The 21874-nt window shown below is 36.9% G+C and overlaps 1 protein-coding gene across 1 annotated transcript in view; it reads left to right on the top strand.

Annotated features, from left to right (window-relative positions):
* Positions 1–380: 380 nt before the first annotated feature.
* Positions 381–21874, top strand: part of cpb2 (carboxypeptidase B2 (plasma)) — an 80193-nt gene continuing 58699 nt past the window's right edge. Inside the window, exons 1-2 of the mRNA XM_028799682.2 lie at positions 381–547; positions 12639–12714. Of these exons, the coding sequence (XP_028655515.1) occupies positions 471–547; positions 12639–12714 (153 nt within the window). The 5' untranslated portion in view covers positions 381–470. The remainder of the gene's footprint in view (positions 548–12638; positions 12715–21874) is intronic.

Below are 21874 nucleotides of genomic sequence, written 5' to 3'. Positions count from 1 at the left end.
ATCTTTCATATTATTTACTGTGCCCTACGCTCGTCTGTAAGTTTCACTCATAACTAATCTGAAAAGTCTTTTTTTTTTTGCATGGTGACAAAAGCCTTCGTAAATAAAAGTGAAATGCAGCTAAACCATAAAGAGTAAACATATTTGGAAGCTCTCTAAGTCTACTGAATTTCATTACATCTAAATATATATAAAATAAAAAAAAAAAAATATATATATATATATATATATATATATATATATATATATATATATATATATATATATATTTTAACTAAGTTTCTGCCCTTATTGTATATTCCATAAACACAACCAATAGCATGTTACAACCCTCAGTCGCACTACCAAACAAGGGGCTGAACTTTAACCAGAGCGCAAACAACTCTGCTGGAAAATCAACAAAGACTTCTGGGCAAGCAACCACTTCCATACTTTTTTTTTACCATTTGTTAAACAACCAATACTGAAAGATGGAGTTTTATTTCCAGATTGTACTACTTGCATTTCTTTGTTTTGAAAATGGAATATTCACCACCACTTCCAGAAGGTAATCCTTTATTTACAAATCTTAAAGTATGTTGATTAGAACCACCAGCAGGGGAACTTACCTAAGAGGTCAATAATTGTTCAAAAATGTAACATGGTATGGGCTTTTAATTACATATTTAAACTTAAAATACAGGAGTGGGCCAAAGTAGGTTTACAGTTGTAAATACAGAAAACACAGAATTTATTCTTGTAGTATTATTTATTTATTTGTATTATTTGTCTTCATTTTTGTCTTCTTCATATTTATTATTATTAAAGTGTGTTTGAGTGTAGCAATCATAACCTGCATGTCCTTTTCAATGCAAACAAATGTAAACCTACTTTTGCCCACCCTCTGTGAGTTATGCAATAATCAAAGGAGGACATATACAGTTGATTGTTGTTACGAATGCAAATGCTTTCCTGCTTTATGAAAACTGTGTAATGAAATAAATAACAAAAGTTGACCTTTTTTAAATTAATGTTAAGGAGTATGACAAAAATTAAATATTAGATATGATTTTTACTAGGTAAGGCTTTAGTAAATGCATTGCTGCATGTCAAGTCAAGTGTGCATAATAAAAAAAAATCTAAAACTATGGTACTGGGAAAATGTTATGGGATCTAAGCGTTGAAGGGCAATTTAACAGGTCCAGGACATGTAAGGGGGTACACTGATTAGGCCAAGTTTAATACGAGTGCATACTTTCTGTTTACCCTGCACACACATAGGGTGTAGTGACTATGTATCTTCATAATGAGGCGTCTTTGGGTGCTTCTGCCCTCCTAAGTTATTATCAGGTTAGACTGGTCTCAAAATAGAGAAAAACTACAGAAGAAAGGGCAGAGCCGGCTCTTTTTCCTTTAAGAGACTGAAATCCTTTTTATTTTCTAAAACTCTGGGATGGCCAGTGTGATTTTCTACACTGTGGTGTACTGGGCTGTAACATCACTTCAAGAGAGGCCCACCAAATCAACAAGCTAATTAAAAGGGCAGGCTCAGTTATAGGACACACTCTGAACCCCCTGGAGGTCATAGCAAAAGAGAGAGTTAAAACAAAACTGAGTGTCGTTATGAACAATGCTGCACATCCTCTCTCTGACACAACACTGAGGACTTTCAGCCAACAAATTATTCAGCAGAAGTGTGTCAAGAAACACTACAGGGGCTCCTTCGTGCCTACAGCAATATGTCTGCAATATGCCTCACTGGGACCGTAACAGCCAAGATAGAAGTTTTCTTTTTTTTAATTATTCTGGTGTGTGTTCAGACGTAAGTATGTGTGTGTATATTTTATTTATTTAAAGAACTTTTGTAAAGACCCAAATTTCTATCTATCTATCTATCTATCTATCTATCTATCTATCTATCTATCTATCTATCTATCTATCTATCTATCTATCTATCTATCTATCTATGACACATATATACATTCGATTAAACAATTGATGAAAACTTTTACAAATATAACCATGCATGGACATTTTTGGCTGATTGTACTCAAAACTTTGTTTCAGCAAAATCCATGTAAAGTCTATAATATCTTGTTTTTTTTGCACCTGAAGTAAGAATTATCACATAACTCAAATTAAAATTATATGTATCTTCTTCTTCTTTCGGCCGCTCCTGTTAGAGGTTGCCACAGCGGATCATCTTCTTCCATATCTTTCTTTCCTCTGCACCTTGTTCTGTTACACCCATCACCTGCATGTCCTCTCTTACCACATCCATAAACCTTCTCTTAGGCCTTCCTCTTTTCCTCTTCCCTGGCAGCTCTATCCTTAGCATCCTTCTCCCAATATACCCAGCATTTCTCCTCTACACATGTCCAAACCAACGCAATCTCGCCTCTCTGACTTTGTCTCCCAACCATCCAACTTGAGCTGACCCTCTAATGTACTCATTTCTAATCCTGTCCATCCTCGTCACACCCAATGCAAATCTTAGCATCTTTAACTCTGCCACCTCCAGCTCTGTCTCCTGCTTTCTGGTCAAAGCCACCGTCTCCAACCCATATAACATAGCTGGTCTCACTACCGTCCTGTAGACCTTCCCTTTCACTCTTGCTGATACCCGTCTGTCACATATTACTCCTGACACTCTTCTTCACCCATTCCACCCTGCCTGCACTCTCTTTTTCACCTCTCTTCCACAATCCCCATTACTCTGTACTGTTGATCCCAAGTATTTAAACTCATCCACCTTCGCCATCTCTACTCCCTGCATCCTCACCATTCCACTGACCTCCCTCTCATTTACACACATGTATTCTGTCGTGTTCCTACTGACCTTCATTCCTCTCCTCTCTAGATCATATCTCCACCTCTCCAGGGTCTCCTCAACCTGCTTCCTACTATCGCTACAGATCACAATGTTATCAGCAAACATCAGACCTCACCATGGTCACACTTCCCTCGTACATATCCTGTACAACTCTTACGTACTTCTCTGCCACTCCCGACTTCCTCATACAAATACCACAGCTCCTCTCGAGGCACTCTGTCATATGCTTTCTCCAGGTCCACAAAGACGCAATGCAACTCCTACTGGCCTTCTCTAAACTTCTACATCAACTCCCTCAGAGCAAACATTGCATCTGTGGTGCTCTTTCTTGGCATGAAACCATACTGCTGCTCACTAATCATCACCTCACTTCTTAACCTAGCTTCCACTACTCTTTCCCATAACTTCATGCTGTGGCTCATCAATTTTATTCCTCTGTAGTTATTGCAGTCCTGCACATCCCCCTTATTCTTAAATATCGGTACAAGTACACTTCTTCTTCACTCCTCAGGCATCCTCTCACTTTCCAAGATTCCATTAAACAATCTGGTTAAATACTCCATTGCCATCTCTCCTAAACACATCCATGTTTCCATAGGTATGTCATCTGGATTAACGGCCTTTCCATTTTTCATCCTCTTCATAGCTGTCCTTACTTCCTCCTTGCTAATCCGTTGCACTTCCTGATTCACTATCTCCACATCATCCAACCTCTTCTCTCTCTCATTCTCTTCATTCATCAGCCTCTCAAAGTACTCTTTCCATCTGCTCAACACACTCTCCTCGCTTGTGAGTACGTTTCCATCTTTATCCTTTATCACCCTAACCTGCTGCACATCTTTCCCAGCTCAGTCGCTCTGTCTAGCCAATTGGTACAGGTCCTTTTCTCCCTCCTTAGTGTCCAACCTCTCATACAACTCATCATACACCTTTTCTTTAGCCTTCGCCACCTCTCTCTTCACCTTGCGCCTTATTTCCTTGTACTCTTGTCTACTTTCTGCATCTCTCTGACTATCCCACTTCTTCTTTGCCATCCTCTTCCTCTGTATACTCTCCTGTATTTCCTCATTCCACCACCAGGCTTCCTTTTCCTCCTTCCTCTTTCCAGATGTCACGCCAAGCACCCTTCTTGCTGTCACCCTTACTACATCTGCTGTAGTTTCCCAGCTGTCTGGTAACTCTTCACTGCCACCCAGTGCCTGTCATACCTCCTCTCTAAACTCAACCTTGCAGTCTTCCTTTTTCAACTTCCACTATTTGATCCTTGGCTCTGCCCTCATTCTTTTCCTCTTCTTGATCTCCAACTTCATCCTACAGACCACCATCCTATGCTGCTTAACTACACTTTCCCCTGCCACCACTTTGCAGTCTTCAATCTCCTTCAGATCAACTTTTCTGCATAGTCTACCTGGGTGCATCTTCCTCCACTCTTGTACGTCACCCTATGTTCCTCCATCTTCTTAAAATATGTATTCACCCAGCCATGTCCATCCTTTTGGCAAAATCCACTATCCTCTGACCTTCTTCATTCAAGGAGAGGAATACCTACCCATCACTTCCACGTCGCCACTGTTCCCTTCACCAACATGCCCATTGAAATCCACTCCAATCACCACTTTCTGTCCCTTGGGTACATTGATCATCACTTCATCCAACTCACTCCAAAAATCTTCTTTCTCATCCATTGCACACCTAACTTGTGGGGCATATGCACTAACAACATTCATCATCACACCTCCAATTTCCATCTTCATAATCATTACTCTGTCTGACACTCTTTTCACCTCCAGAACACTCTTGACATACTGTTCCTTCAGAATAACTCCTACTCCATCTCTCCTCCTATCCACACCATGATAGAACAATTTGAATCCACCTCCGATTCACCTGGCCTTACTCCCCTTACATTTAGTCTCTTGCACGCACCATATATTAACCTTCCTTCTCTCCATCATATAAGCTAACTCTCTCCCCTTACCAGTCATACTGCCAACATTCAAAGTTCCTGCCCTCAGTTCCACTCTCTTTACCTTCACCTCTCCTACTGCTTCTATACACATCTACACCCTCTTCTTCTCCTTCTTCTTCTTTGGCCAACAGTAGCCCAATTTCTGCCAGCACCCTGTTGCCTAACAGTACTGGTGGTGGTCGTTGTTAACCCGGGACTCGACCGATCAGGTATGGAAATTTGTATTGTTGTCCGCATATTGATTTGGCAAAATTTTACACTGGATGCCCTTCCTGATGTAACCTTCCCCATTTATCCGGTCTTGGTACCGGCACAAAGAAACACACTGGTTTGTGCATCCCCTGTGGCTGGGTTTATGCATTTTCATCAAGTAAATTTTGTGTAATGAGCTGTATTCAAAACTAAGAAATCATGTACATTCCTATACTTCTCCATTTTACCATCAGTCATAGAGTGAACCATTACAAAGACAACAAGAGTATAACTCAATAGGTAGGATTTGTTTCAGTTATTTTTCCAGGGTTAGCTTTTACATTGATTTGTTTCTTTTTATTTCCTCCATTTGTAATATTAGAGGAAATACTGAAATGAATTCAACATTTCAACTTTAAGTTTTCAATGAATTTATAAAGTTTTAGCAAGACCCTGAACTATTTCTGCCAACATTAAGGCATATTTCTGTGTTACCTATGTTAAAACAATGCCAGCTAGAAAGCAGTGAGGATTAGACCCGGATTTAAGTAGTGGTCTGGCAACCAATCCTGACACCAGTAACTATTCTTAAAAATCTTAACCAAAAGAAGAAATCATTAAAGGCCTGAGAAAAACTGGTCACATGCTGGACATGTTATCAAAATATGTAAATGTTAATATCATTGAGCATGTCAAAACATTATAAAAACGTAATCTTAAAACTTTGTTATTTATATATGGGTGTGTCTATGTGTATATATGTAATAATTTCTTGAAGTTGTTTAAGTTATAGACAGTATGGATAGTATTAAAATTCTGCTATAATGCAGCTTCCAATCCCATAAATTACCACCGTTGCATTAACAACTGTAATAGTCCATAGCCATCTCATCAAGTACATAAGACAGATAAATGTACATACAGCTAAATAAGCAAACAAATAGACACACAGCACCGACAGAGTTGACAAGTAGAAAATGTAAGAAAAGTGAATGATTAAACAAGATGGAACACAAAATGATCATTGTGTATATATAAATGATAATATTTAAATAAATGTAGAAAGTGTACAAAGTATATACAAAAAGCACTGGGGTTCAGGTAGTGTTGCAGAACCAGACGTATAATATATACTGTACAGTACATCTGCAGATAACTGTTAATGAATTGTGATTAAAAGTGTATGGGAATAATCAGATGGCTCACTGAGTGTCACATTTCTAAAACAATCTAACCCCTCACGAAGGTGGCTCGCACAGTAGTGGTGGTGATTTTGAATTTCAAAGAGCAGTGGTGCCTTCATCATCTTCTGATTATGCTAAACTATATATAGCCAAAATGTCTCCTAAAAGACCCACATTAAACGTGTAAATGTGTGTGTGCAAAGATTTCATGCATTAAAAAGAAGCACAACCCGTTGCAAGGGAAAAACCTTTTTATGAAATCATTGGCTTTTAAAGAAATCAATGAACTAGTGGTAAAAGTGAACAATACATTACGTTGTCAAAAGTGATGTGCGTATTTTCTGTTTTTCATTTATGATAATAGTGTTGGAGCTGATGTGCAGAAAGACCTTAAAGACTGGCACTGGAGTGAACCAGACAAGAGTTTCTCAACACAATTTACTCTTCAGTACCACAATACTTGCAGTTGACTTTTGCCTAACAATGTAAAAAATATGGTCAGAAAATGTAACTCAACATGCATCAATGGAAAGTATTTGGTACAGGTTGTGTCCAGTCAGGAACTCGTTCAACAATAAAATTACAAATGAACTCATAACAAATATTTCAAAAGCAAATGAAAATCCAAACCTTTACTGTTTGATATAGACTTGTATTAATGTTTTCTTTTAGTTTTGTGTTATTCAGTCCCTTCCATAAACATACGTGTCAGAAGGTCACTTTCCAGGCTTGGCAGAAGTAAGCGCTACCACTCCAGTATATCAGGGGACATGATTGCTAACTGTCTTGTCTCCCCTTTCACCTACAGTTCAGAGAAGACACCTAATCAGGGTTACAGAACCCATCCCTTCCAGTCCACAAGCTATAAAACCTGGGCACTCCTGGAAGGATGCGTCCCATTTTGGAGATGTGCAATCCACAAGACAGAGCTCCAACCCTAAAACCTGACCACTTCTTTCACCAACTTTGCCTTAGCTGACGACTAATTGTACCTCTTGGTAGTTAATACTGTCATTGTGTTATTTTTGTTTCTGCCTTTTTCAAGTAAACAGGGTGGACCAGTTGTTTGGGGTCCTGTATTACTACTGGTTTCTAAGTCTTTGAACAAAATCTCAGAGAGAATATAAGGATGCCTGTGTGAAATATGCACATATGCTGAACATTTTACACTAGTCATTGTGAAATCACATTATTGAGAATTTCACCATGACTCATTGGAAGTTAGTGGTCACCAACTCCATCTTTTTGTCAGCACCACATGCAACATTTGCAATGGAAGGAAGAAATCCAACAAATTCAGTACCAATACAAATACTATATTTGTAAAAAATCATATGCATTAATGAAAAGTATAGTTATGAAGACATTGAAAAACATCACAGAAAAAATATCCTTGCATTTAAATGTCTCTTGTCTTCCTTGGTATGATAAATTAAGTTTGTACATAAAATGAATTCTTACTTTTCGAAATGAATAGGTGATTGGAAAGGTGTCACAGGTTAGATTATATAAAACATATCAGCATTTCCATCTGTTTACCTGTAACTTACAATAGCTACCATGGAAAAAGCAATACAAGTTATTTCAATTTGTGTTTCCTTGCCCATTTCAGATCTTTCCACTTAACAACAGCTGTAAGCAAGTGAATATTTCACTGTCACGCACAGATGTTGAGTAAATGTTGAAAATAACTTTATTTGTATTAAATTATTCACAATAAATAATTTATTTATGTAAATTATTTATATTAAAGTAATCCAAAAAGGTCAAGGCCATGTGAAAAATTCTTTCTTAAAATGAATATGCACTCAAAAAAAAATTTAGGCTAGAAACTTAAAATGTATATATTTCAATTACACGTAAATTTTTCATCTAATTCATTCACATAACTCCAACGTAAAAATGCCACAGCAATCCACTTTTCTCAAATATGACCTGTGCACATGAATTAATGAATAAATACAATTAATAAATAACTGATTCAAAACTGAAAAACTTTGAGTTATGAAATTATTATATTAAAACTTCACTGTTACCTATTAAGCTTGCTAAGCATATGCCAATTTTGCCTGCAAATCTTGCCCAAACCACCAAAACCATGAATTAACTTCAGTTCAAAGTTAACTGCACTGAGAGTATAAGACAGTTTCGTGTTTAACAATGGATACTTAATATATACTAAAGTATAAAAAAGGGTGGAATATTAATATGGCTATGATCATATATGTTGGGAAGTTTTATACACTTGTTTAAGCCATTTTACTAATGGTTAATTCCCATTATGGGAATTTTCAGACACTGAATCTGATTTTTGCATTTATTTTTATTATAGAAATTGTTTTCAGTTATTTGAGTTTTTTTGTGCAGTTTTTCTCACCATTTTGTTTTTCCCTGGGTGTTGCTGTCATCATGATACGACAACAGTTGTTATTTGCCAGTTTTAGCACAAGGTGAAACATGTACAGAAATTTTAAAATAACATTGCTGTTCAGGAAATAATTATATTTGTTTGTTGATATTACTCTACGTTAATGTGCACTCACTAGCCACTTTATTAGGTACACCTTGCTAGTACCGGGTTGGACCCCTTTTTGCCTACAAAAATGCTGTAATTCTTCATGGTATAGATTCAACAAGGTCCTGGAAACATTCCTCATGAATTTTGGTCCATATTGACATGATAACATCACGCAGTTGCTACAGATTTGTCAGCTGCACATCCATGATGCGAATCTCCAGTTCCACCATATCCCAAAGGTACTCCTTTGGATTGAGATCTGGTTACTGTAAGCACCAATGAATTCATTGTCATGTTCATGAAACCAGTTTGAGATGATTTGAGCCTTGTGACATGGTGCGTTATCCTGCTGGAAGCAGCCATCAGAAAATGGGTACACTGCGGTCATAAAGTGATTGACATGGTCAGCAACAATTCTCAGGTAGACTGTGCATTTAAATGCTGCTCAGTTGGTACTAAGGGGCCAAAATTGTGCCAAGAAAATACCCCCCGCACCATTACACCACCACCAACAGCTTGAACCATTGATACAAGGCAGGATGGTTCCATGTGTTCATCTTTTTGATGCCAAATTCTGACACTACCATCCGAATGTCGCTGCAGAATTCGAGACTCATCAGACAATCTTCTATTGTCTAATTTAGGTGAGTCTGTGTGAATTGTAGCCTGTTCTTAGCTGACAGGAATGTCACTCTTTGTGGTCTCTTGCTGCTGTAGCCCATCTGCTTCAAGGTTTGACGTGTTGTGCATTCACAGATGCTCTTATGCATACCTCGGTTGTAGCACGTGGTCATTTGAGTTACTGTTGCCTGTCTATCAGCTCAACCCAGTCTGGCCTTTTCTCCTCTGGCGACTTACATCAACAAGGCATTTTCACCCAGAGTACTGATGCTCACTGAATATTTTCCCTTTTTTGGGCCATTCTCTGTAGACCCTAGAGATGGTTGCATGTGAAAATCCCAGTAAACCAGCAGGTTTCTGAAATACTCAGACCAGCCCGTCTGGCACAAATAACCATGGCATGTTCAAAGTGACTTAAATCACCTTTCTTCCCCATTCTGATTCCTAAATGCATTGAGTTGCTGACATGTGATTGGCTGATTAGATACCTACATTAACAAGCTGTTGAACAGGCATACCTAATAAAGTGGCCAGTGAGTGTAAATATTGGCTTCTGTTCATATTTTACTTTACTTTCAGATAAGTAATTTCAAATAACATAGTATCTGGAACTATAACTGAGATTAAGTAGACAAGCAAAACACTGATATTACAACTCTTAGCATTTTAGAATATACAGTTGATCCTCTACATTTGCATATTTAACATTTCTGTCTTCAACCATTTGCACAATTTCATTTGTAAACTCATTTTTACTTTTTTGGCAACCGTAAACATCTGCAGATTTTGCGGCAATACACAGTAGAGAAAAAATGAGAGGTACGATGCATACGAGTTTGGGGAGCAGCTAATATCCTACTAGGTGTTTCACCGGTAATGTTCATCCTGCCATTGTAGAATAAAGAATTCCCCATGCTTTCTTTGCATGTATTCATTGTTTTGCTTAAAAAGTAAAGCTTTGTTTTGCAGTTATGTTCCCAAAGTGTAGTGCAAGTCCTTTTGGCTCAAAGCCCAAGCATACAAAGTCATACAAAATCAGTGAGGCAGTTTACCGAGAAAATAAAGGTGTTAGATGAACTTTGTACCAGAATGTCGGAAGAAACTGTCTGCTGCAAATTTGGTGTTAATGGCTAGAGACATCGAGCCTGTCAATCCCATCATTGTTCACAGCCTCAAGGTATAAATGTCAACTCACCTCTTCTATGCTCCCATACTCTGAGACCCTTATGGATTGGGTCCTTCACGATATCCAATGCCATCTGCCAGCCGTGAAGGACAGAGTATCAGAGGTGATGTTCAGACCTCACCAGTCTTGGTGTTTTCTATTTTTTTGTGATAACATTACCACTAAATAATAGGGAATGACTAGCAAGAAAAAATGTTTTGCATATTACAAAGTTTATTTTCTGTACTGTATTTTATGTTTTATTCCATGGTTACTGTGTTATAAAAAGTGCATTTTATCAGAATTAATGTTTTGTTATAACTATGTATATGCATTAAAGTGTATTTTGAGCAATCTGTAGTGCAATATTACAATTTTTGGTGGTCACAGGACCATAACCCCCTATTTCTCATTGGAATATTAACATTCGCATCTTTGACTTTTGCACCATCTTCTGGCAACGTTACCCATGGCAAAAGCTGAGGATTGACTGTATGTCACATTTAGAAACAAAAACTGACTAATTCAGCAGTAAAGTAATTTGCACTACTGACACAAGTAATGCTTCAGCCTCCGTATGCTGCTGCATAACACTACAATCGGAGTGCCTACCCCTAACATTAAGTCAGACGTGGCAGTTAAAATCACAATGGTACAATCAAAATATACTGAGCCAGCTAATTACACACACAGCTGCCTCCATGATGACAGAAAAAAAATATTAGATTAATAAGAGTCAAAATGATATATTCAGATATTGTTTACTCAGATACTGCATATCTGTTGTATTTCATTTCTTCTGGAAAAGAATATTTAGTTTCTTTTCCATGGCTTCTTTGATTAGCTATCAGAGTCAACAGAAGGTCACTAGTTGAAAATAGCACTCTTGGATTTCCTACATTAGTGTTAATGGAAGAAGATGTGGCTGCTGAATTGTATTTAATTACATACATTTCCAGAGTTTCGTATTGTATTGCTAATTTAGATTTGTCATTTATACTTAGCTTTGCAGTACTTGAATTTAGAGTATAGTTTCCCATGAAACTGTTCTAGGAGTCAATTTTTTGACACATTCTTCTCGGGCCTCCATGCTAGCTATGGCTTTCATCCTAGTGTTGATGTGAATTGGAGTCTCAGTCATGGAGAAATGGGCTGTGGGACTTCCAAACAACTGAAAGGCAAGCAGAATCTCCACTGGCTCCACTGGCTCATCCAGCTCCTAACTGCAACCAGCATGGCTGTGGCTTATATAGGCCCAAAAATGGGGAATTGCCTTCTGAAGTTCAGAAATGTAAAGAAAATCCCAAATTACATACAAGGGAGAGATACTGTCAAACTTTGACTTGTAGAGACAAGTCTCATAATGAAGAGCGTATCAAGAAAAGCAGACAAAAATAGCAAAAAAAATGCTCAAAAGAGCAAAAAAGATTTGACTACAAGGCAACCCAAAGGCAAACAAGTCCCAATACACAATCCATAGGCAAACCCAAGAAACGAATGAAAAAATCCAGAAACCATTCAGCTTGTCCAGCTGGTTATTCACATTGTCAGATGTTTTAGAAAACATCCTGTATTCTGGCTGCCCTTTAATCAATTCTACAAAACGGATAGGCAGCAGCTGCATCAAAGTTACATTTGTTAAATATTAATTTCTGTTAAGGTTTCACAAATATTTTAGTGTCAAGGAAAACACAGTACTGATCAGAAAATGCTGTCTCTTTTTTGCATCACATTCATTTTAAGCCTCTTCTGTATTGTTAAATCTAATGTATGACTTTCATTGTGTGTTGGGTGTGTAATAGGCCAACTAACATTGAACTAATATACAGGGTTCATAAATGTCCTTGCCTTGAGGTCATAGAAAGAACTTCCTATAACAAGAAATGTTAAAATATGGTCAAATATCTGTGGGAAGGACAAGAAAAAATGAACAACAATGAAATCACAAAGGAAAATTGGATAGAGATGGGGAGAAGATCAGAAATTCATATCTAACAATGTTGGCCTTTGAATGAATGTGTGTGTCTCCTTAAATACATGAGTGTGTTTCTTTTAAATAAATCACAAATGTAAAAGGTACCGTAATTCTAAGAAAAGAATGCAATTGGAAAAATTGGAAAAAAAGCAAAGGATAAATCATTAAAAATAATTATGCTTTTTTTTCAAATTTAATACAGTGATCAAGTTTTATCCATCATTCCAGAAACAGAAGCTGATGTTGAAATTGTCAAGAACCTAGCCAGAGAAAACCAGGTAAAATTTTTAAAAATCCACACTATTACTTTTAAAATTGTTTCTATAAAAGTGAAAAAGTAGTTTATTTACCTTCAGGTCTTTAACATGTGTGCGAATTAGACAGTTTACAGTACAAAGAGCATTTAGGATTAGATAAGCTAACAGAGAGTTTAACAGAGTTCAGCATGCTTTTTGGTCATATTTGCTTCCAGACCCCATTTTTTTTGTAATTCCTTGCATTCCTCTGCAAACTGAAATCTCTTAAATTTTTTATTCCAATGTAACTAGTAGGGGACGTCCAGAGCTCAAACACCAGACACAACTCGTCTGCACACAAGTTCAGGATAAAACAAAAATATTATTTATTTGGTAACAGCACCTTGTCACAGTAAGTAGCAGACTAGTCCAGCACCATACCAACAACCAATAAAGCACCTCTTTGTTTCTCCTTGGTGATGTCTTCCAGCTTTCTTCTGACTCTGACTCTCTGAGTGAGGTGAAATACCTTCTTTTATGGTGGATACAGGAGCATTTCCAGTGTCATGGCATGGATGCATTTCTAAGTCATAAGGAAGCTCCCTGAAATAAGGAGGTCTGTTCTTCACAGTGCCCCTCTGAGGCACCCAAGGACCAGACAGGGTTGCCCTTTCTATATTACAATTCCCAGTTAACCCTGTTGGTATCTAGACTGGGATCCAACTGACGGAGCATTGCCACCTCTCGTGCTGGGGGAAGAGCTGTTCAAAATATCCATCCATTATCTGGGCATTTCGACTGGAACAGAAACTGAAGACGCCTCCATTCTTGTGCTCTAAACATTACAGCCTCAAGGCCAGGTAGAAAATCATCTCGAATCTAGTCAGGATGCCCATCAATCCAGTCCAGCGCTTGTACCTGCCAATTCTAATCACCGATTATATAATAACAGTTTTTAAACAGCCATTAGAAATATTTATAATGACATTATTACCATCGCGTCATTGCTATTTTTATTATGTTGCATATTTCGTTTTGTCAGTTTTGTGTATTCAGTTATGGACTGTGGAGGGGACGCTGGCACATGCATGTTGCTGCTGCTCTTCCCTGTCATCAACACTTTTCGTTAAAATCCGCGTTATACCTAAACTTTTTGCAATTGTTCACTTTCTTTTTATTGTATGTATAGTTCATGGATGCAATTGACTCGAACTGTGTTGATTTGGATTTACTGTTATGGACTTTGCTTTGACTGGGTTTGCAGCCTCTGGGACAACCGAATCTTTCTGTGCCACACTGGACGAGCCCTATGGACATTTCTTTGCACCGTGACGATCTATGAGCCGGGAATGGTCTGTCTTCTTGATTATATTTTTATACACTGGATTGCTCTCGATTCCTTCTATACGTGCTTAAGAAATTACTTGAGGTTTACACCCAGCTGGATGCGGCTCTGGGTGATCCCGTCTGTAATACCCGGCATTATATGTATGTGGCTGTATGTTGGAACCTCCAAATTTTGGTATCTTCATGTGCATTTTGTAATATCTCCTACTATGCTTTTTCTGCTACTTGCCGCTCATCTGCGCCACCCGGTCCACCCGTCTCACCTTCTCCGCTGTGCTGCTTCTCTGCTACTATCAGATAAGTATTGCTCTCTACTATGATGAAAATACTCTCGTGACAAACTCCTTCATATTAAACAGTTTGTCCAGAGCAAATGGTCAGACTGGAATGTCCTAAAAGACAATGGTATTGTGCGGCACACAAAATATTTACATCGCGGGTCAGGTTGCCGCCAACATATGCTCAGGAATAAGCCGTCCTACTCACGGCTTTAGAAATAGGAGTGTCAGTGGGCCTACTAAGGTCCGCGGATTCTGGTAACCTTGTTGTGCCTCACACTAACACTAACACTCTATGGGTGACAGGGCCTTCAGCTCCATAGCACCCAGACTTTGGAATGACATCCCAAAATTAATTAGATCAGCTGACTCATCTATTTAGGAAGGCTTTTAACTTAACATTCTGCCCTTTCTTTCAGTTTACCTCTCTGTCCAGGTGTTCAGGATAATTTGTGTTGCTGTTATATCACAAATTTGGTTATTTGTTAGGTTTTTCTTTTAGTATTTTACTCTGGTTTATTGTTCTTTATTCTATTTAATGCTTTGTTATCTGTTTCATTGTTCTATTCAGGAATACATTTGTATCCAATATACTGTATATCCTTATACCCTGCTGCGTTTTTTTCTCTAAGATCTTGTGAAGCGCTTTGAGCATGGGAAAGATGCTATATAAGTAAAATGTATTATTATTATTAATTACTTTTTACTTTTGCTATATATTGTACATAATCTTCCTTTTATTAAGATAACGTCTGCCTTTGAAATCTCATGGACTGTACATGTTTTCAATGGTAGACTCAGGTTTATTTTTGTAAACTATTAGGTCACCAGGCATTTACTTCACCAGTTTCTTCCCATTTAAGAAAACATTGACTTTGGTCCCAGTTATGTGTAGGCCAAGCATTTCAGGTGTCAACACTCCAAGATCCTGATGAAGTTGTGACTCATGTCACACCTGTGATATTCTTGTTTTATACAATATTTAAAGTTGTCACACATCAGCTGAATCCAATGGCACAAAGCAAGCATGCTGCATTTTTCTGTCTTAAAAATAATGCTACAGGAGTAGAGCAGTTATTGAGTTTTAAATAAGAGAAACCAAAAATGATAAGGTCCTTATTTATATATGCCAAGATAGCAAAAAAAATGCAAACATAAACCCAGCTTACCAAACTTTGTTTGATCACACTTTGCAGAACACAACACTTTGAATTAAACAACATTCAATAGAAGCTTAATAAAAGCGTAATAATTTACATAGTGATAAGAGTTAAAGAAATTTTCTAGCTTATTAAAACTGCATTTATATACAATGTTATTAGCAATTCTAAATTTGACACCCATGGGAGTGAGCATGGGTGTATTGCTAAGTGTGCCCAGATGGGGACTGGCGTCACATTCAAGATTAGTTCCTTTATTATGCCACATCCTGCTGTAACACACATAAGTTAGAATACAGACGAATGGGTGGATAGATTTATGGATGATATATATCTTTATCAGCTGCTATAAACCTCTGACTTTGGCCTGCTAACAAACTCTCCCTTCTCATCTTATCTATATATATAAAATTCTTTTCGCGTTTGAAACGGAAATTACGTATGAGCACAGAGGAACAGGAAAAACATTCTTAATAAACCTGATTCTTGCCGAGAGAGCGAATGGTGACATAACTCTGGCTGTAGCATCATCAGGAATCACTTCTACATTATTAGATGGAGGCCGTACACCACATTCGTCATTGCAATTACCATTAAACCTCGCTCATGACGAAAATCCAATTTGCAACATACACAAGAGCTCTGGAAAGGCAAAAGTCTTGCAACATTCAAAGATAATAGTTAGGGATGAGTGCACCATGGCACATAAAAGAGCTTATGATGCCTTGAACCGAACAATGCAAGATCTCAGAGATCCTAGCAAAATAATGGGAGATACTGTCGTTTTACTCGCAGGAGATTTTCGTCAAAAATTACCAGTTATTCCACGAGGGACACCAGCAGATGAACTCAACATTTGTTTAAAATCCATGCTTCGCCCACGGTCAGTTATATGTCACGTGTTCTCGGGTAGGTACACCAAAAAATGTATACATTTATGCACGTAATGGGCAAACAAAAAATGTAGTATACCCGAAAGCACTGCAGTAGTACTCAATGTATCTTTACTTCTTAAATGTTAATGTTTTACTGTTTAATAATTTATACGCTTATTAAATGTTGTTCAAATTCTTTTATCAAAATATTTTACTGTTTAATAATTTATATTTATATGCAATGTGCTTCTTATATGTTAATTCATATTCTCATATGATAATGATGTTAATAATGTTGTTTATATTGATTTCTATGTTATTGTAAATGCTCTTTATTTGTTGAAAAATAAAATTGGCAATTAACAAACTTATTTTATAAATACTACATTTTATTTTTTTCCCTTGCACTCAGTGAGCGAAGCCACTGGGTAATCAGCTAGCATACAATATAATTCTCTGTTGCCACCTAGTGGATCTTTATATTTACTATAAAAACAAAATGTCCGGGAAGGTTCTTCAATCAAGTGATGCTTGATTTTTTTATTCTTTCATGCTTTCCTGTTTTTGAGGTCATATTTTGTTAGATGAGAATTATCTGTAAAGAATGGCTTAAATGAGAATCAGAAGTGCATAGCTTCTACTAACAGAGTGATCAGCAGACTTTACATGTTTCAAAACATTTTACAGAGTCAGGATTTCATAAATTTTGTTATGTTGTATGTCAAATAAATGCTAAAAAAAGATAAGAAAATAAATGTGAATGAGTTGCAATGAAAGTGAGATTCTTAAGACAAAGTCAAAGACAAGGAGAGTTCAGTACAAATAGTCAATAGATGATTTGTAGTCAGCAGACCAAAGCAAAAGGCAAAACACTTCTTGGACATTCTTAGCCCTTACCATCCAAAATAAATTAATACATTCACAAAATGTTTTTTGAGTTTGAAACTGAGTTGCTGAACCAGTTACACTGCCATTTTTAATTCATACAGTGCCTTATGTCAGATGCAGGTGATGTAGATTGACAACAGCGTACAGGAACAACAAAAGCTCAAGACAATGGTGTGATGACATCAGTGGAATAACAAGAATAATATTCAGTGACCATAGTCAAAACAGGATTTTGTAATAACTACCTAAAAGTGAAATGCATATTGGCAAGTTATGTTGTGTAAAGAGCCTCTTCTTGTCAAGATCATTCAAACATGCTTATGTTCTAACAGTAAATTGCAGATGACTAATTCTTCTTGAGACCACATCACTGAGAACATTTAATCCAAATCTTAAAATATCCTAGCATGCTGCAATCATCCATAGCAAGCTAATCATGGGCAAAATGGATGTGGCAGTATACATCGGCAAACCGGTATCCCTTTTACTTTTTCTTCCGCCGCTAATAACAACAACAACAACAACAACATTTATTTATATAGCACATTTTCATACAAAAAGTAGCTCAAAGTGCTTTACATAATGAAGAAAAGAAGAATAAAAGACAAATAAGAAATTAAAATAAGACAACCTTAGTTAACATAAAAAGGAGTAAGGTCCGATGGCCAGGGTGGACAGAAAAAAAAAAAAAAAACTCCAGAAGGCTGGAGAAAAAAATAAAATCTGTAGGGGTTCCAGGCCACGAGACCGCCCAGTCCCCTTTGGGCATTCTACCTAACATAAATCAAATAGTCCTCTTTGTAGTTAGGGTTCTCACGGAGTCACTTGATGCTGATGGTTATACAGACTTCTGGCTTTTAATCCATCCATCATTGTTGGAACATCATGGTGCTTTGGGTAGATGGTGGTGGCACAAGCACAAGCAAGGCGAGCATATCAGCAAAACAAATCCTCCTAGGAGAGAAACACCTTGAGTAGTTCATTTCAATTACCTGACATCTCTACATTTCAGTTTTTTTTATGATGATTTCAGTAGTTTCTAGGACCCTGTCCTTTTTACAGTATGGGCTTACACAGCTAGTATAGTATATCCATCCATCCATTTCCCAACCCGCTGAATCTGAACACAGGGTCTGCTGGAGCCAATCCCAGCCAACACAGAGCACAAGGCAGGAACCAATCCCGGGCAGGGTGCCAACCCACCGCAGTAGTCTATATATATAAAAATGGAATGGGTGGGTCGTCGGGTGGGCCTTTTTTTCATTCCGTTGAAAGACACGCCCTACTCACTGGACAGTTAAAAACACCAATCAAACTAACGATGACATCAAGTATTACCCAATCAAAAGTAGGAAAGGAGGCATCTTCATAAAATGCGTGTGGGATGATTTGCATGAGACGCTGCTTTAAAAAAAAAAATGATAAAAAAAATACGGGATAAATCCCGTCCAGTATTGATTCAAAACGGGACGCGCAATTTCATTCTCAAATGCGGCACGATTCCGTATTTTAAAGGATGGGTGGCAACCCTACAGTGCCAGGTAACCACCCATACAATCACATTGTGATTCAGACTAGGAATGCAATGAATGTAATTACCCCGATCTACATACAAGGCGAAAGTGTTGCAACATTCAAAGATGATGGTTTGGGATAAGTACACCATACAACATAAAAGAGCTTATGAAGCCTTGAACCGAAAAAAGCAACATCTCAGAGATCGTAAAAAAAAAAAATACGAGCTAATGTCGTTTTACTCGCTGTACATTTTAGTCAAACATTACCAGTTATTTCACGAGGGAGACCAGCACATCAACTCAACGCGTGTTTAAAATCCATGCTTCTCCCACGCTCGGTTATATGTCGCGTGTTCTCGGGTAGGTGCACCAAAAAATGTATACATTTAAGCATGTAATGGGCAAAGAAAAAATGAGGTATACCCGAAGGCACAGCAGTAGTACTTAATGTAACTTTACTTCTTAAATGTTAATGTTTTACTGTTTAATAATTTATACGCTTCTTATATGTTGTTCAAATTCTTTTATCAAAATACCACTGACAGCGCAATGCACGATAACATCGAGTGAATACACCATACGCATCCGCCCACGGCTGCCCTGCTGTGCGCAGATAGGACTTGATTGTACAATAAAATAAAATAAAGATAAAAAGACTAAAACAATCATCACCCATAAAGCGGATAGTAGACGTGACGTACTATATGTGTACCACATTTCAAGTGTATAGGTGCAACGGTTTGCGAGCTACAGGTCATTTAAAATCCTGGACAGACACACAAATTGCCACGGTAGCAAATTACAGAAGAAGATTTTACTGTTTAATAATTTATATTTATATGAAATGTGCTTCTTATATATTACTTCATATTCTCATATGATAATGATGTTAATGTTTATATTGATTTCTGTGTTATTAAAACTGCATGTATGTGTGTATATGTATATATATATATATATATATATATATATATATATACTAGCAAAATACCCGCGCTTCGCAGCGGAGAAGTAGTGTGTTAAAGAGGTTATGAAAAAAAAAGGAAACATTTTAAAAATAACGTAACATGATTGTCAATGAAAGCCCATTTCACTCAGTAAGTCTTATGTGTGTGTTTATGTATGTGTGTGTATATATATGTACATGTGTATATGTAGATATGTATATATATGTATATGTATATAAATGTTTATGTGTGTGTGTATATTATATATATAATATATATATATATATATATCTATATCTATATATATATACGAGCTGTATATACCCGGCGTTGCCCGGGGCAGAAGTAACCTAATCGGTCAAACACTTACATATATACCAAAGTAAACCTAATCGGTCAAACAGTTACATATATAAAAAAACCGAACCTAATCGGACAAACAGCTTCATATATACAGAAGCGAACCTAATCGGACAAACAGCTAATCTATATACAGAAGCAAACCTAATTAGTCAAACAGTTACATAAATACAAAAGCAAACCTAATCGATGAAACAGCTTCATATATACAGAAGCGAACCTAATTGGTCAAACAGTTATGCATGTGCAGAATAATTTTACAAAGATTATGCGTGTTAACAATCATTAAAAAGAAAAGATTGAGGAACTCTTCTTCTATATGTGATGAAGCTGGATGAAGCTGACTTGACGAAGACGTAGGTGGCATAGATTGGTTTTTCTAAAACAGAAGAAAAAAATGAGTATCTATTATTATTTTAAATTAGAATGAAAATGAGAACCTTGATTAGAGATAGATTATCCGTATTAAAATATGTGCATGAATAAACTTTTGCTAACTCTCTAACCATCTAACCATCATGGGATGGCTTTGTGAAAAAGTAAAAATTAGATAAAAATAAATTGAGAATGCGTACTTCCATTTGACTGAGATTATGTGTAATGATGAAAAAAAAGTTTAGTATGTTTTTTTTTCCATACGGGAAGGATGTAAAACCTTACATAGGCACCCTTCAGCCCGTACTGAAGGGTAGTGTCAGATTCTTACTGACTAAAAAACACCCTTTTTATTCCACAGCTACCCCAAAAACCACTATTAGGCATTACTTTGGGGTGGCAGTAGTTTAGTTATGAAACAGCTGGGTCCTGAAAAAAATCTGTCTGATTAGTGGCTTCATCACATATAGAAGAACAGTTCCTCAATCTTTTCTTTTTAATGATTGTTAACATGCATAATCTTTGTAAAATCATTCTGCACATGCATAACTGTTTGACCAATTAGGTTCGCTTCTGTATATATGAAGCTGTTTGATCGATTAGGTTTGCTTTTGTATTTATGTAACTGTTTGACCAATTAGGTTTGCTTATGTATATAGATTAGCTGTTTATCCGATTAGGTTCGGTTTTTTTATATATGTAACTGTTTGACCGATTAGGTTTACTTTGGTATATATGTAAGTGTTTGACCGATTAGGTTACTTCTGCCCCGGGCAACGCCGGGTATATACAGCTCGTATAGTATAAAATCCATAAATAAAAAACACTTTCTGTTATACATTAGTAAATAAAACCGAAATCCTCACCCTTCACCTTACTTGCCTTTGTTTTGTCCTTATAACTGTGAACCAAAAATGTTATGATGTGTCTATTTTTTGTTTTCATATTGTTTTTGATGGGCCTTATTGATTTCTATATTAGTTTTTTGGAATTATAGGTTTCAGATTTATTTCATTCAATAATTATTTTTTAAACTTATTTTTGCATGTTTTTCAATGCCACCTTATTTATCGCGGGCACCACCATTGTTGGCATGCAGCTAGTATATCAACCCAGTTGGTGAAATCATCAATCTGTAAGTATAAAGGTCATAAAGAACACTTTATACTTATCTAAATTTGTGTAGAATTTGGAAACAAAGATATTAGCATTTGTTTATGTTGTGAGAGTATTCTTAATTAACAACTCTAGTGCAGCAATATTTGACTATGATTTAGAGTTCTGTCTTTGGTTCTGTCTCTGATGGTACTGTTACTTCCTTCTTGGTTACAGATCTTACCTATCCCTCATGTCACGTCTTATTTCCTAAACATTTTAAAAGCAATTGCTGCCTTTCATATTCAGGGCAGTACAGGAAGATGGTGGAATTGCTGGGAGTAACCAGGATAACTAAAA

Source organism: Erpetoichthys calabaricus, chromosome 4, assembly GCF_900747795.2.
Source record: "Erpetoichthys calabaricus chromosome 4, fErpCal1.3, whole genome shotgun sequence".
Classification (NCBI taxonomy): domain Eukaryota; kingdom Metazoa; phylum Chordata; class Cladistia; order Polypteriformes; family Polypteridae; genus Erpetoichthys; species Erpetoichthys calabaricus.
Note: the sequence above shows the minus strand (reverse complement) of the source record. Positions and strands in the feature narration are given on the sequence as shown.